Source organism: Rhinichthys klamathensis, unplaced genomic scaffold (assembly GCF_029890125.1).
Source record: "Rhinichthys klamathensis goyatoka isolate OS25496 unplaced genomic scaffold, OSU_Roscu_1.1 h1tg000136l_1, whole genome shotgun sequence".
NCBI classification, from domain to species: domain Eukaryota; kingdom Metazoa; phylum Chordata; class Actinopteri; order Cypriniformes; family Leuciscidae; genus Rhinichthys; species Rhinichthys klamathensis.
The window spans coordinates 1465686-1483109 of record NW_026606671.1 but is presented as its reverse complement, the minus strand read 5'-3'; the positions used below and the strand labels follow the sequence as shown (position 1 = coordinate 1483109).

At 38.1% G+C, this 17424-nt stretch overlaps 2 protein-coding genes across 2 annotated transcripts; one reads left to right on the top strand and one right to left on the bottom strand.

Moving 5' to 3' along the window:
- Nucleotides 1-432: 432 nt before the first annotated feature.
- ints5 (integrator complex subunit 5) lies at nt 433-4939 on the bottom strand. The gene is made up of 2 exons (XM_056257295.1): nt 4717-4939; nt 433-3773 (listed from the first exon to the last, which is right to left on the bottom strand). The coding sequence occupies exons 1-2, from the start codon at nt 4791-4793 to the stop codon at nt 749-751; spliced, it is 3102 nt and encodes a 1033-aa protein (XP_056113270.1). The 5' UTR covers nt 4794-4939; the 3' UTR covers nt 433-748.
- Nucleotides 4940-10714: 5775 nt separating this feature from the next.
- Nucleotides 10715-16404, top strand: LOC130089768 (phospholipase A and acyltransferase 3-like). Its single transcript, XM_056257293.1, has 4 exons — nt 10715-10730; nt 14300-14408; nt 14555-14823; nt 16242-16404. Exons 1-4 carry the CDS (start codon nt 10716-10718, stop codon nt 16359-16361), a joined length of 513 nt encoding a protein of 170 aa, XP_056113268.1. The 5' UTR covers nt 10715; the 3' UTR covers nt 16362-16404.
- The last annotated feature ends 1020 nt before the right edge of the window (nt 16405-17424 follow it).

Genomic DNA, 17424 nt, shown 5'->3' with positions numbered 1-17424 from the left:
GAGTTGATGAATATTTATTTGCAGATAAAAGCCTTAATTCAATCTGGTCATAATATAAAGTGATCGTGTCTCTTCAGAAAATTTGGACTAAGCCGCTCAATTCAAATGGATTAGTTTACGACCTCTTTATGAACTCTTTTTGAGCATCAAAGTGTCAGATGTGCATCTAAAAATGGAGCGACAGAAAGCTCTCAGATTTCATCAAAAATATCTTCATTTGTGTTCTGAAGATGAACGAAAGTCTTACAGGTTTGAAACGACATGAGGGTGAATAATGACAGAATTTTTATTTTTGGGTTAACTAGACAGACTAATTTTGGTTTATGTGGCTTTTACTTTTTATTTGATACCTAATTTTTTGTATTTCTGTAAAAAAAAAGAAAAGAAAAAAAAGAGGCATTTTTATGCAGTTTAATTTTTTAACTTTTACTGTTTTCCACACAGCAACAAAAAGAAAAAAGGGAATTGCAAAAACAGATTTTTTGAAGTGTCTTACAATGATATAAGCATACATCTTTTTTTCAGTGCTTAATAAAAAATAAAAAAAACTCTACAGAAAGCTAGACAGGATACAAAAGGACAAAAAGCGAAGCAGGGGAAAAAAATCTGATCTGGTTAGCTCTTACAACGTAGAAATATCAACTTCACACCTAAGTTAACACCATGTAGAAAAATATCTGAATACAAAAAAAGGTGTGTGACTCTGGAACCAGGGGTTTTAACACCATTTCTCATAATTTGACAGTCATTAAACTTGAAACCTCCAGCAAAGGTGTCCTAGTCGGTCAATGTTCTTATGCAGAACACTGTGGATAGGTGCAATATAACGTGCAACATCACCATCCCGTGAAAAGTCACGAAAAAAAAGTCCTTGGTCAGCACAGAAGGTAAATTTCTGCGGCATTGGGCTGTTACCCCGCATATACTCCCATACGCCCAACAGCAGTAGCCTAACTTCAAAGGGTGAGAGGAGAGGGAAGACCTCATGGATGTTACTCAACACTGGTGGTAGTAGCTGGCCTTCACCCATACATGATACAAGCAAACATGAGGTCTGAAGGGGCCAGGGGGAGTCTGACACTGCTGGTTCCCTTGATGCTTCCCAGTGAGCCAGTAAGGTGGAAAGTAGAGCCCTTAAAATGACAGAGCAGTAGCACAGAGCTGGACGTCCAGCTGCGACCACCCGGAGGAGGTGGAACAGCACAGGGTTACTTTCAAAGCAGCGACGAATGTGTATGTCTCGCTCAACTGTTGTTTTCGCATGTTCTTCTGGAGGCCAGGACAGTTCTCCATTTGCTACATCTGGGCAGATGTTCTCTACCAGAGTTACGGCAATTACCTTTGCAGCTTCAGCATTAATTGGGGGAAGTTCATCAGAAATGAGAGGTTCACTGGAAGGGAAACAGCCATTACTGGTACCTACAGCAGAGCCATTTCTAGCATTGCCAGAAGGGCTTCCTCCACCTGAACTACAGCACTGAACCATGACTGCAAGCAAAGTCTGCATATTCTGATTGATTCTATCTGGGTCTGGTTGTGAGGGAGTATACGGAGGTTTCAAACCCTTTCCAATTACTCCAGCGTGGAAAACGGACCACACATTACCAGAGAAGTTAACAGAAGTGCCAAATTTGCAGTTGACGTCCAATAGGGAGATGCCCAAGTCTGGAACAAGGTTGGGCGACTGTGTGGTGTCATCACCTGGGTTTTCCTGCAGACCTCCAAACAAATCTCGGTTGCCTTTGTGCAGGGCTCCCTCCACCAGTTGTTGCAGCACAGCTTTTTGTGTCAAAGGAGAGTAGGCCGCAAGACGTGACAACAGTCGCATGGAGTAGCCCACTTCCTCTTGCCCAAACTTAAGGCTCTCACCTTGCAGTCGTAAACACACAAAGAAATGTGACACTGCTGCTCTACATATCAGCAACAGATGAGCAGGAGAGCAAGCTCTGGGAAGCTGGCTGCACGAGAGCAGATGGACAGCTGCCTTGGAAACCATGTTGTCGCCATGAAGAAGCAATGGGCAGAAATCCTGAAGGTGGCAGGAAACGGCGACTTTGACTTGTGCAGCCATCGATGACTGAGCTGAACTCCCCGTTGTAGCCCCTCCATTTTTACGATCCTCCTCTTGACTCTGTACTGCAGTAGCCAAGTTGTTCAGGAGTTGAGCCAACTCTTTGTTGTCAAGGGTTTGAGTGTGGATCTGGGCAACACAGCGGGCTACTGTTGAGGGAAGCAACCCAGAAAGTGAAGTGGAAAGTGGGGTGTACAATTGTGAGGCTAGAGCGAGCTCCTCTGGGTTTCGGGCTTGAGTGAAGAGCTGACACAAAGCTTCAGTGGCCACGCTCGGGCCGCCATACACCGATAGCAGACACAGGAGCTGATGCAACCATAGGTGCCTCTTCCGCTCAAGCCGGAGAGTTTCAGCACACAGATCACCTATGTGTCCCTGGAGCTCCTCAAGAAATGGGATCACTTGTGGCATTGCTGAGGCAGCAGAGGACTGTGGGAAGGGTTCATCACCCTCTGGACGGTTGTGCACCAGCTTGTGAAGATGTAGCAGAAGCATTTGCAGTAAGCGGTCACAGGCTTCTCGAATACTATCATGGGGAGAGGGTGTAGGGCCTGATATAATCACTGAAGATGGTGTGGCAGTGTCCGCAAGGAACTTTAGCACCCTTGCTCCACCCGAAGGGCTTTGGCTTATGAGATGCACCGCTAGACCCAACATATTCTCAACTTCCTCCCGGGGCAAGGCCTGGAACTGAGCCTGGAGTTGAACTAGGACAGGCGGTCTGAGAAACTCCACCAGCTCTGCAGAAACGGCACCCAGGAGAGTAGGGGAAAGAGCAGCCAGTTGAAGCAAGAAAGGTACAGTGGCCCTGCGGAGATGAGGGGAGTTCTCCCACCCGCCTGCCCCGGATGAATGTGGAGGTACATTTTGAGGGGGTGGAGACAGACTATCCTGAAACATCCTGAGAAGCTCTTTCTTGATGCTATCAGAATGTCTGGAGGCCAAGTGTCCAAGGATACCAACCACTGAGCCTATTTTGGGGACTCTACAGCTCTTGTCTATTGTCTGCTGTTGGTTGACCTTCTCAGCAGAGGAATACCCATGCGCATAAAAGTCTTTGAGGCCACAAGCCAGCACCCTGCTGATAATAGTGCCAGGAAAAGCTGAACCAATGTGAGCGACAACCCAGTCAAAATGAGGGGAGTGTTGGACAGAGGTATCCAGCAAGGCATCCACACAGGCATCGGGGCACCAGGCCAACATGGCTGCTAGACACTGAGAGTAGCACTCCATAAGTGAGCGAGTGGCTGCACACGACATCCAAAGCTGCAACAGCTCATTCAGGCTGGACGAGTGAGGAGCTGCCCTTCGTCCTGCATGCTTGCTGCTAAGCTGGCCAAGAAGGTCCACGGCCCACGTGGACACAAGGGGAGCCCAAGCTTTAGGACTAAGCTTGATAAATTCTGAAAGGACTGCATGGACTTCTTTAATAACATCCTCCAAATTGGATACACTGGTGCTGCCTCCTCCACTTGTACCGGTACCTCCATTTTCACCCTCTGCCTCCAAATCTTGAAGAAAGGATGCAACATATTCATCATAAACTCCCCTTAGGTGCTCCAAGACAGCTCCACGGCAGGCTGGCACAGTTCGAAGGAGCCGTACTGCACAGCGGGCATGATCCCGAACACTGAGTTTCCGTCCCTGAGTCTGGTCGACACCGCTGATGAAAGCTTTAATTTCTAAAGCCAGCTCTTGAGGGCTGACGGAAAAGGGGAAAAAAGGCCAGTTGGTACAGAATTTTTTGCAAAGAATTCATTTTTTTAAACACTAATGCACATATCTTAACATAACCCAAATTTCTTTATACAGCTTATATTCATGTCAAGCAGTAACAGCAGTGAGACATGCTAGGCTATATTTTATCCAAAACTACTTTAAGATCATGCCGTTTTATGACCATGTACTTATTGAGAAACATGGAATATGTGTACTTTCAAAAAATTATAACATTTTAAATGTTCTAATTTTATTTAATTATTAATTTAAATATTTAAATATATTACAGCCAAAACAATGATTTGAAATGTGTTACATTTGTGCTGTTTAATTAATTGTTTCATAACAGTTTTGCATTTTAAAAAGTATAATATTAGGCTATTTTACTTTACTTTACTTTCCAACAAATCATATACAGTAGACAACAGGCCACGGTTGAGGCATACTGACACAAACTGTTTAATAAACTGTTTCCTTATTTTCTGGGCAATAACTGTGGAAATGTTTATAAATATACTAATAAATATATGTTAATTAATGATTTAGCAATGTAAAGCTGTTTACAATACCATGATTTTTATTTTATCTGAAATAACAGAAATGCAATGACAGAAGGCAATGAATGGCATTGTCTGCAACCAAAATGGACATGCAATTACCATAAGCATTTTCGAGTAGTTACCTAAACCTGTACTGACCTATTAGACTGAATTTGCAAAACGCCTGCAGGCTGTATCATTTACTATGTATAGCCTACTTAAAGACGAGAATGAGAATGAACAAATGACCTTAATGACAGTAAAATGAGAACGACGTTGTTTACTTGTTCCTTATACAGATAATGCAGTTAAATGCAAACTGGAGTATACTGAAGCATTAATGTATGAAGAAGTGGTAACATGTATGACTATTATATTATTGCTCACCTGTAATTGTTTAGAGAAGTGTGGCAGTGAGACTTCTGCATGGCTGACATGGCATCCCCCTCGAATATCGCGGACATCGTTTATATTCTTCAGCTAAATACACCATGAAAATATTTTATGTACAAGAAAAAATAACAACTACAATGGCAAATTGTGAGTGAAAAGTGCAGCCGTTGCCACTTTTAATCAACACCGTTTCAATAAATGATGCACCAGACAGTGTGTAAACCTGGTGTAAACCGTAAACTCACTCACATTCTTTCGCCACATAGGAAATGACGTTTTGGTCACACATATCGCCCTCTGTCGTTTAGGAGAGTTCTTTTGTTTGAAACTGCATCCTCCGATAATATTGCAGGAATATATATTGGGCTCAACACCGAGTAAAAGTGTGTTTGACTACCGTATGTTATGTTTGACTATGTTACAAAATTGTTAACACAGACAGGGTCATTAGAAACTGGCTAACTAACTGTATAATCATGGGTTATTTTGTTGGATGTTCAACGATGTTCGAACTTGATCCTCCATGAATTTAAGAATAGGCTATATAAGTTAGCCTACACACCACACGGTGTAGCTATTATATACGAGTACATCTCATTTGTTTGATTGGGTTCTCTTTGTCTACTTTTAGGACTCTGATGATGTTGGGGCCGGGGCGGGGGTCATATTTATGCAGAAATAAAGACAATTCTCAAGGTTCACAAAGTTTCAAGCACCACTGGAAGTGTCAAATTAAAAATAAATCACAGGATTAATGTATTATGGTAAAATAATTTACATTAATTGATTTATTATTTAAATAAATTAACTATGATTTGGAGTATGGCCACACAAGCTCTGTCTGCAGTTTTCAGGAACTTATCACACAATGTTATATAACAATGTTAATTGTCACAAAAATTAATATAGATACTTTGTTTATTCTTATAGGTGCGACAAGCGGTGGAGATTGGTGGTGCTGCAGTGGCTGGCTTTGGAATTATTGCTGCTGGTTCAAAAAACAAAGAAAAGCAGAAACACTGAGAAATAAAGAACTGAAAGCACAATTGTGGAGGTCTTTTGGAAGTCAGTAAATTATTTGATGCATTTAGACTTAGTTTTCTATTGAACTTTCAAGCACTTTTATAATATAATTCAAATGCAAAATATTTGAACAAATTAATCTTCAAACTGTCACGGGACGTGGTGGAGCAAACACAAGGAAGACAGGAATTTATTCAAACTAAACTTAGGAGTCACAACACACGTCATAATACAAACGAGAACGGACAAGGAATAGGGAGAAACAGAGGGCTAACATAACACAGGGAGACAAAGGAACATAATTGGGGCACAGGTGACACAGATGAAGATAATTAGACACAGGTGAATTAACTGAGGGATGATGAGGAGCGGGAAAACTGAACAGGACTCAAACAAACTGCTGTGTTGCTATTTTGGTGCCAATAAATATTTGACCAAACATTTTTCATTGAGTAATTCCTTTTCAAGTTGTGTGGTTTCATAAGACTCTTATTTTATTATTGTTCATATCAAGGTAGATTTTGTGTGCATGAGTGTGTAAACAGAAATTACAGAAAATTTTGCACCAGCTCTCAAAAACATAATCACTGATTAACCAGAAAAACTGCAGACTAGCACAGACAATCAGAATGACTGGTCTATCTTAATGACTGAACAAGATGTTAAGTTGTTACTTTTTACAAGTTAATCAATTTCAGATGTAATATTTTTAGGTGTGGCATTATATATGTTTTGAGGTGTGGCGCTATGAATGTGAAAGTAAACTTGAAACTTGCATTTTGTTTACAGTAATGCTCTTACAATAGAAATCTGAGGCAATGCAAAAATAAACTTTAAAAGTTACACTGTTTCAAAAGTCTAGCCACAAAACACTGTACATGTTCACATGAGCTTAGTGTGATAAAGATAACTTTACAAAATACAAACTGGGTTGTGACATTTTTTAAACAAAATGTTGGCAAAAAAAAAAAACCATAGTATCATACTCCTTTGAAATAGGCAAAACGATTACACATTATGCTGATTAATAAGATGGTAAATGCTGGCATAATCAGGTAGTGATGTGTGCATGTGTCAAGTCCATGTAATGTCTTTTCTTGCCAGCAGCCATCACCCTGTAGTCCAAGACTGGTTGCCCACTGAAGCTAAGCAGGGTTTAGGGTGGTCAGTACCTGAATGAGAGACCTTCTGGGAAAACCAGGTTGCTGCTGGAAGAGGTAGTGAGGCAATATTACTGATTTGACTGCACTGACACTAATGGATGAGAACTCAACAGCTTAGCTGGACGAGGACATCACTGTTTTCTGCAGAGCTGCTTTATAGCTGAATTGAACTCATTTAATAATGTATGTACTTTCAGTTATTGAACCAAAATGAATCAACACTGGACTGATTTCAACGGAATAATGACTGTTTACTATTGTACTACTACTTTTTAGAGCTGCTATACAGCAGAGTTGAATTCTGTTTGCATCATTGAATCTTCATTTTCCTGTTATCACTGTAAAGCTGCTTTGTAACAATCTGTATTGTATAAAGTGTATATTGTTAGGGGATTTACAGTTAAAGACCCAAGGACCAGATATGATTAATTAAGACCCGGAGTCAGAAGTGCAGTCAATTTAAGACAAGGGTCAGAATTATAATAAATGAAAGAAAAGTTTTACTGAAGATAGTTTGCAGTTTCATCAGGGAGAAGTCAGCTTCAAGACTCAAAAGGAGTATGCCCTGCTTACAAAGATCACAGCAATTATACCCTTCACCAAGTCTAAGCTATGTCCTTGTTGAATGATTCTGATTGGCTAAGAAATAGATAAACGATAAAAAACATTCCACACACATAAACAGATAGACCTAAGCATATCTCCGTTGATTATACGGCTGACACTCGGACCCTGAATTTAGGCGCGTCGTGACCATCCAGGTCGCAGATCTGCGTTTCTAGTCGCCAACATGTCGAAGAAAACTATCAATCCACCTCCAATAATGCCACTTGTTCCTGTAACCAAGAATACTAATACACACACAGACACACAGCTTCTTCAAGTAAAGGTTGGATTTGGCCATCTCTAACTATAAACGGGAGAGTCTTCTCAAAACATCAAGATAATACGTTATTTTTCTTAAGGAGAGGACACTTTAATCTAACTAAGGCTTTAACAAAGAAATGTAACTCAAATTATTGGTTACAATGACCCTTGTGACCTAGTTGTCAGGGTATCCCAGAAAAACAGATGTATGTACTGACAGATGTTAAAGAAGTCAGCTGGGCTAAATGAGCAAGCAGTGTTACTGCATTCCTGGCATTTGAGCCAGACCCTCAGTCACCTTTAGATATCAAATACAGACATTAGAGAATACATGAAAAGAACATTTCACACATGGTAACTTCTATAACAAAGTACAATCTCAGAGAAGTCATTCAACTTATTTGATATTTAGAAGGAAAAATATTCATTAATACCTTGATTGTAATCACTCATTACATATAGGCTACATTGAAGCAGCAGTGGATTCCAGAATCCACCCCTTCAATATAAATAAAGGTGACTTGACTTGCTTGACAACAATCAACTGGATCAAGCTGACAAGGAACACAAAAGGCTGTTTTTCGGTTTTGTCATAGTTTTAAAACCAGCAGAACTTGCTATTGTCACCATGGCATCAATCAAGGTAAACATTTTTATACAGACTTGAAAACAACACACTGAAATGTACCATAAATGGGTAAAAATAACAATTGTATGCTGTTGATGATGGGTTTTGAAATAGCCTATTTAGGACTTTTTATTTTACTTTTCAATTCTGTATGTTTTTTTTTGTTACCTTAAAGTATTGACAAGGCCAATGTCTGGCTTTACTAATTCTCTATGGAAATAGTTTTAAATATTATCTAATGATCTAATATTACTTTCCCTTTTTTGATGAGAAGCTGGAATGTGGAGATCTCCTGAGTAAGCAATGGTCTACATATATATTGGTAATGGTGATGTGGTTCACAGTACAACATGAGTTCATTACAAACATAATACATTATACAAAGGTGATTAAATAACCAAAGTTGCATGGCATATGTATATATATATATATATATATATATATATATATATATATATATATATATATATATATATATATATATATATATATATATGCCATTGTGGTGTATGTTATATGTTTTTAAGCTTTAATGTTCATGGTGTTATTTCAGTTTTGTGTGATGTTTTGTCTTTCACTGTACTGTCTGTTTATTAGTCACTGTTTTTGTGGAAAGGCCACATCCTTTAGTTAATTTCTGGCCAATTCAGCAGACAATTTTAACTAAGAGTGTAAGAGTAATTGTTAAGTTTTCAACATAAAATGCAAGCTTTTCGCCTATGTTTTTATTATTATACAAAAAGATTGAGTATTTTACATAGAGTAAGAAAATGTTCTCTGCTTTTCTATTTCACCATAGCTGCAACTGGTCAAGCCATATAGTGAAAAGAGAAACTTATGGATGTAGCTGGTGTTCAAGGCTCAATGTTCATAACTATTTAGATTACAATGTCCATATCAGTTGTTAACATCGAAAATGCAACTTAGATAACTCAGATATGTGTTTTGTATTAGTAATGTATTAGGCTTACTCCATGTTAATCAATGAGTTATTTCGAAACCACGGGAATACAGAGCAGTATTATGATGAATTATTTGACATTATTTTCTCTCCCTTTGCATAGGCGTTAAAAGCAGTTATTGGATTCATTCTTATGGCCTACTTTTTTAAAATGACTCTTGGACTATGAAAGCAGCATTGTTCAAGAAAAGAGAAAGGCGTCACAAAAGGCAGCAAATTGTTGGATTCGTCATCCAGAGATTACTGTAGATTATGTGTCAAGCCATTGTACTTGGACAGTTTCCAGTCACTGTCACAACATGCTGAAATTTCAGCTGAGCATAATTTACCGACTTCTTAAGATTTTGTTCATTTCCATGACTTATCATACAATTAGCAATAAACTTCTTGATATTTAGAAATTATGACAACTGAATAAATGTTATTGGATAAAAACAAACAAAATTTTTGATACACATATCGCCCTCTGCGGTTTTAGGTGTCAAAATATCCAACATCGTCCTTGACAACAAGGGGTTAGACGTTTGTTAGATGTTATGACAGTTGACTGTATTTTTTAAACTATTTATTTAATACATTTTATTTAGGTAGTCAATAACATTGACCATTGGTGCAGTATAATAAATATGTGTCTCCTAAAACGTACAAAAGTAGTATTCCTAATGAAAAAAATCAAACGTCAGTAAGCATTCCTGATGAAAAAAATAAAACGTCAGTAAAATTGTAGATATATTATAAATAAAACCATCATCAAGTCATGATGCCTATACGCTGAATGACCCTCACGCTGATTGGTCGAATTCGCTCTGTCAACAGTCACTAATCAGCTGATGCATAGTCTCTGATGTTATTTTTTACTACAGACATACACGGATCGGGGCTCATTGAAACATATACATAATTGTAAGTATGATTTCTTAATTATTTAGTTATACTTACGCGCTCGAGTACGAAATGAAGATCGTGTTCAAAGCATGGATCGTAGACAGCAAGCTGTTTGTTTATTTATTTGTTTGTTTTTGAGTCGAGTTGTTCCTACAATGTGATGTTTTATTCCCGATGTTCCAACTTTTTTATTTCTTTTATTTTTGTGTATGATCGCCTTCACATTCACGTAACGTTAGGCTACATTGGCTATAGCAGCTAATATGAATAAATTCACAGAACGTTCTTTTACGTAGCGGGTTATTGTCGCAAATGTGCTGCCCTCTCAAGAAAATAAACGAAGTGCATAAATTCAACGGTAAAGAGTTCCTGTGATTGGATCACCAAACACTGATATTAGCACCTGATGGAAACACGGTCTAACATATATTTGTTGTGTGTTTCTCATAGGATTAGAGTGGTTGCCATGGCTCCGACAAAGGTAAAACTTTTTTTTTTTCAATAATCCAAAACAAACGGAAGGAATGGAATGTAACATTAAATAGCAAATACATAAAATTAGCGCTGTTATTGATGGCGTAGTTTGATACTATTGCACAGTTTGGTAATTATGTGTGCTTATTGCTCAAGGTCTGTTATAGAGGAATTGTATTAATGTAATAGAGATAGGATTTTGTTTTCTAAAGCAACAGAAAGACCTAGATAGATACATTTCTGAAACAAGACTGTGCGCACTGCGCAGATACGTTTAGGAAAAGTTAACAAAACCGCAGCAAGCACATTTTCACTTTCTTTTCGTTTTTTATCTATTCAAAGTGGGAAACACTTTATTTTGATGGTCCCTTTTGAACATTCTGTTGATAATAGCAAGTAACTTTGCAACTGTCCACTAACTAGAGTAGGCTATTAGACTGCCTAATATCTGCTAAATCTTTATTACAGACATTCTACTGTCTAAGTAACCTAACATTGCAGCCTATGCCAATTTAGGGCGTTTTACTGCGGTCCGAGTTCCGGTGCGATTGCGCGAGCGTTGGTCTGGTTTCACATTCAACTTGACTCTATCAAACCTAGGCTATTTTTGTTACTATATGCTCAACGTAAGGCTGAACAATTGCTGTTATATTTAGAGATTTTATTATGTACCTTGATTGTTTGTGATGTGGAAGCATGATAATAATACATTTTAAAATACATTTAAACATTTAAAAAACTTTACTGTCGAACCCTGGTGCATTTGCGTGCATCTACGTCATCACAAACGTGCACGGCGCATGATAGAAAACAGAACGCAGGTCAATATATATATATAACAAATGACAATCCCCTGTCTTCTCAAAAGAGTCCGTTTGCAACCGGAGTAAAGATAGTTTGCGGTTTGATTTTCAGTTTTCGTTTCGCTGTGGTCCCGCAGTGCGGTGTCGTGGACATGCAAATAATATCTCACGTCGTTATTCATGATTTGTGAATTTGTGTAACAGTGTTTCTCCGGGTCAAAATCTTTTTTTTTCTCTCTTTTTTTTTATTGGGTATAGCTCCAAAAGTCGGTCACTTAGGAGTCTGAACCCAGTGTCACCTTGACATGCTCGATTTGTGAATTTTTTCACAGCAAAGCTCTTGTCTGTAAAACGTTCGCTAAGTCCGGTAGACAGGAATGTTGAAAATAGGCGTTTTTCATGTTTAAACAATGGATATTAACAATTTATAATAAACACACTGGATTACAAAAACACTTGTTTTAGATTGAACCTGATTTGTGAAAACTTTCACAGGTTAGTTTGGGTCAGTTAACCCTTCCCTGAGTGGTTAACTTGGTCATTCTGATTTGTGAAACCTTTCACAGATAGGTTTGGGTCAGTTAACCCTTCCCTGAGTGGTTAACTTGGTCATTCTGATTTGTGAAACCTTTCAGAGGTCAGTTTGGGTCAGTTAACCCTTCCCTGAGTGGTTAACTTGGCCATTCTGATTTGTGAAAACTTTCACAGATCAGTGTGGGTCAGTTAACCCTTCCCTGAGTGGTTAACTTGGCCATTCTGATTTGTGAAAACTTTCACAGGTCAGTTTGGGTCAGTTAACCCTTCCCTGAGTCGGTAACTTCGTCATTCTGATTTGTTAAACCTTTCACAGATCAGTGTGGGTCAGTTAACCCTTCCCTGAGTGGTTAACTTGGTCATTCTGATTTGTGAAACCTTTCAGAGGTCAGTTTGGGTCAGTTAACCCTTCCCTGAGTGGTTAACTTGGCCATTCTGATTTGTGAAAACTTTCACAGATCAGTGTGGGTCAGTTAACCCTTCCCTGAGTGGTTAACTTGGCCATTCTGATTTGTGAAAACTTTCACAGGTCAGTTTGGGTCAGTTAACCCTTCCCTGAGTCTGTAACTTCGTCATTCTGATTTGTGAAAACATTCACAGGTCAGTTTGGGACAGTTATCCCTTCCCTGAGTGGTTAACTTGGCCATTCTGATTTGTGAAACCTTTCACAGATCAGTTTGGGTCAGTTAACCCTTCCCTGAGTGGTTAACTAGGTCATTCTGATTTGTGAAAACTTTCACAGATCAGTTTGGGTCAGTTAACCCTTCCCTGAGTGGTTAACTTGGCCATTCTGATTTGTGAAACCGTTCACAGATCAGTTTGGGTCAGTTAACCCTTCCCTGAGTGGTTAACTTGGCCATTCTGATTTGTGAAACCTTTCACAGATCAGTTTGGGTCAGTTAACCCTTCCCTGAGTGGTTAACTTGGCCATTCTGATTTGTGAAACCTTTCACAGATCAGTTTGGGTCAGTTAACCCTTCCCTGAGTGGTTAACTTGGCCATTCTGATTTGTGAAAACTTTCACAGATCAGTTTGGGTCAGTTAACCCTTCACTTAGTGGTTAACTTGGTCATTCTGATTTGTGAAAACTTTCACAGATCAGTTTGGGTCAGTTAACCCTTCCCTGAGTCGGTAACTTCGTCATTCTGATTTGTGAAAACATTCACAGGTCAGTTTGGGACAGTTATCCCTTCCCTGAGTGGTTAACTTGGCCATTCTGATTTGTGAAACCTTTCACAGATCAGTTTGGGTCAGTTAACCCTTCCCTGAGTGGTTAACTAGGTCATTCTGATTTGTGAAAACTTTCACAGATCAGTTTGGGTCAGTTAACCCTTCCCTGAGTGGTTAACTTGGCCATTCTGATTTGTGAAACCTTTCAGAGGTCAGTTTGAGTCAGTTAACCCTTCCCTGAGTGGTTAACTTGGTCATTCTGATTTGTGAAAACTTTCACAGATAGGTTTGGGTCAGTTAACCCTTCCCTGAGTCGGTAACTTCGTCATTCTGATTTGTGAAAACATTCACAGGTCAGTTTGGGTCAGTTATCCCTTCCCTGAGTGGTTAACTAGGTCATTCTGATTTGTGAAAACTTTCACAGATCAGTTTGGGTCAGTTAACCCTTCCCTGAGTCGGTAACTTCGTCATTCTGATTTGTGAAAACTTTCACAGATCAGTTTGGGTCAGTTAACCCTTCCCTGAGTGGTTAACTTGGTCATTCTGATTTGTGAAAACTTTCACAGATCAGTTTGGGTCAGTTAACCCTTCCCTGAGTGGTTAACTTGGCCATTCTGATTTGTGAAACCTTTCACAGATCAGTTTGGGTCAGTTAACCCTTCCCTGAGTGGTTAACTAGGTCATTCTGATTTGTGAAAACTTTCACAGATCAGTTTGGGTCAGTTAACCCTTCCCTGAGTGGTTAACTTGGCCATTCTGATTTGTGAAACCTTTCAGAGGTCAGTTTGGGTCAGTTAACCCTTCCCTGAGTCGGTAACTTCGTCATTCTGATTTGTGAAACCTTTCACAGATCAGTTTGGGTCAGTTAACCCTTCCCTTTATGGGTTTCTTTATGGCATCATATTACCTTCATAGTTAGTAGACATGGTGTTAAAGTGACCATCAAAATAAAGTGAAACCCACAAGTGCAATATTTGGTTATTTGAGTTAAACAATATAATATATTATTGACAAGATAAATGGTTCTATCAAAATGTAACACGATATTATGCCTGATGTTGTCTCTTAGTATGATAAGAAGCCGGAGCCTGGAGACCTCATTGAAATCTTCCGAGGCACATATCAGCACTGGGCTATTTATGTTGGCGATGGTTTTGTGATTCACCTGGCACCACCCTGTGGGTTATTTACATGCTTTACATGCTGCCTATTGAGTTGATCTTGAATTGAATCTAAAACATTCCATTTAAGTGACAACTTTTTGAACATGTAAAGGTTGCACATTTTATATTTTGTTTTTACTTTTCCATTTCTTTCTCTATAGCTGAGCATGCTCAAGCTGGGGCCTACAGTATGATGTCAGTACTATGTGACAAAGCCACAGTGAAGAAAGAAGAACTGTATGAAGTAGTTGGCAATGATGAATACCGTATCAACAACCTTCTGGATGACAAATACGAGCCACGTCCCTTTTGTGCTATTCTACGGGAAGCAGAACGTTATTTGGATCAAGAACTTCCATATTGTGTCTTTAGAGGGAACTGTGAGCACTTTGTTACGGAGTTGAGATACGGAAAGCCACATTCCCGCCAGGTACAGTTTGAACATTCAGATAATTCATAGAAGTATGAATTGTAGTGCCTCATTAAGTTCTCTAAAATTTGCAGACTGAGGCCGTTGCTTTGGTCAGTTACCATTTTATTCACATTTTAGCTTTTCTATAGTAAACCTACGTATTCACACTCAGTGTGTAACTCCATATAATAATACTGAAGTGATTTTATAATGACTACAGGGAGAAGCAAGCACGCAACAGTGCTAGCTAGTAACTGATTACATGTAATCTGGATTATGTTATCAGGTTTCAATAATTAAGTACATGTAATTAGATTATATTACGTTTTAAAATGCTCGTAATCAGACTACAGTTTCTTTTTTATTGATTATTCTCGCAATGGCAGTCAATTATTCATGATTCATCGATTCTCTCCCAACTACTACTTTTTTATCTTTTACATATTCCTTTCTAAAAAAAAGTCTACTGCTTCTATACATTCAGAAGTTCTTCCAGGTTTGTGGAATTGCACACACAGATCTCCTCACAGGCCACACAGCATTTGATCACTGAAATCATTTCCATTTTAAGAAGCGTTTCTCGGTATTGCAACTTGCATATCTAATAAACTCCTGATGAACACAATTATTATCTGAATTATCACAGTGAGGCATTTAACCATGCATTACTGTCTTTGGAAGGCTTTTGTCTTTCAAACACATTAAAATGTACAAATTCGCATCGTTTTATAGTTGCATGCAATGTAGGGATTCCCTAACTTTTTTTGTCACCTGAACCTCTTTGACCTTATAGTTAATAAGTTAGTTCAATAATAAAAAAATTATAGTAATAATAATACTTAAGTTCACAATTCTCTGAAGTTGGTTAATGGTCACATGACATCCAGGTAAACAAATACAATCTTTTTTTAGTAAGTGTTTTGTTTTATTTATTTTAGTGTTTTATTTTAATTTAAAATTGGTATGATTTAATTACTAAATAGCTTTTCATTATACCGCGCAAAGTCTGTTTTGCTGCGTTAAACTTAGCAATAAAAATAGTTTAAATGGCACTATAAACAAAATATTTTAAAGATTTGGATTTCATTAAACAAATAAAGGAGTGAACAATAACTCACCCTCTGCTTTGAAACGGACATCTGTTGGGCTGTTATCTGTAAATATGCACATTCAGCACGTGACAACTTCTTACGCAAATAAGACTGGGGGAGTTAGTAAGATTGATTGGATTTATTTTTTTACTAAATAAAAATGTGACATTTATTAAAATACCTACATTATATGCATATTTACTTTTGAGTTGAGCCCCGCATACTACGCTATGATTACAGGGCTGTTTTATGGTAAAATATTTAATGTTGATGTAGGCAACAGTGATGGGCTCTTAGCTTATCATACCGTGAATTAATATAAATGCTTTCTGTCCATTCTAATAGGTTCGTAAAGCGGTGGAGATTGGTGTTGGAGTTGGACTCTTTGCAGCGGTTACCTTTGGAGTTCTTGCTGCTGCTTCAACCTTTTTTGGTTCAAAAGACAAAGAGAAGCAGAAACAGTAAGGACTGAGAAATGCAGAAGTGAAAAGTGCAATTGTGGAGGCCTTTGACATTTCAAAATGTCTATTGGATTTGATGTAAATAATTAAAACATTTGATGCAATAACTTGGCAGGCTTAGTTTTGTGAGCACAACTTGAAATATTCACAAACCAAACATAAGACAACTAAACAAAATTCCACCTGTTCTATTTGATAACAATAGTGGATTTCCCAACTGATAAATCTAAAATGCCTTAAATTATTTTTTTTAAACAATTGATTCTTTTTCCTACTGGTTTCCTAATGACATTTCCAGCACTTTCTGAATATTCAAAACGGCAAGCTAACTATTTGATCAAATCCTAAAACAAACTGCCATATTTATATTTTTGTGCCATTAAATATATTACACTATATACTAGGTGTTTGTGTGTTTGTTTATTTATTTGTACATTTTGTGGTGTTCTATACCAACATATCTGAGTGAAAAAACATGCTAATAATCAAATCATTTCTGTACTTTCCATTGTCCAAGATCACAATTTACATTGGAGGTTTCTGTATTGCTGGCCTGAATTTCATCCGCTCAATGAGACCTTTGTTCCCATTTGCTGGCAAATGCCAAATTCTTGCAACAACAAGCAGTGGGAGGCACTTGAACAACCCACATCAGTGACATCTTATTTGTTGAATATCTCCATTGGAACAAATTAAAGGTATAGTTCACCCAAAAATGAAAATTCTGTTACTCACCCTCAAGATGTTCCAACCTGTATGTGTTTCTTTCTTCTGCTGAACATAAAATATGTTTTGAAGAATATGGGTTACCAGTTGATGGGCCCCATTGACATTCTTCAAAATTATCTTCTTTTGTGTTCCGCAGAAGAAATAAATTCATACAGGTTTGGAACATCTTGAAACATAAACTTTTGGGTGAACTATCCCATTACTGACCAAAATCATATAAAAAATAATCTGGCATCAAGTCCTTCATTTTCCCGTTTATTTTAATACCATATATTTCTATAATCCTTTTTTTTCCTCCCCCAAATTTTAATCACAGGCTTATGATAATAAATAAATAA

Excerpts from the sequence above, each read along its gene's own strand:
- ints5 (XM_056257295.1), bottom strand. The coding sequence starts at position 4,793 with ATGTCCGCGATATTCGAGGGGGATGCCATGTCAGCCATGCAGAAGTCT. Across the intron at positions 3,774-4,716 it reads ACTTCTCTAAACAATTACAG|CCCTCAAGAGCTGGCTTTAG; the intron begins GTGAGCAATAAT and ends CTTTTCCGTCAG.
- LOC130089768 (XM_056257293.1), top strand. Across the intron at positions 14,409-14,554 it reads GATTCACCTGGCACCACCCT|CTGAGCATGCTCAAGCTGGG; the intron begins GTGGGTTATTTA and ends CTTTCTCTATAG. Across the intron at positions 14,824-16,241 it reads GAAAGCCACATTCCCGCCAG|GTTCGTAAAGCGGTGGAGAT; the intron begins GTACAGTTTGAA and ends CCATTCTAATAG.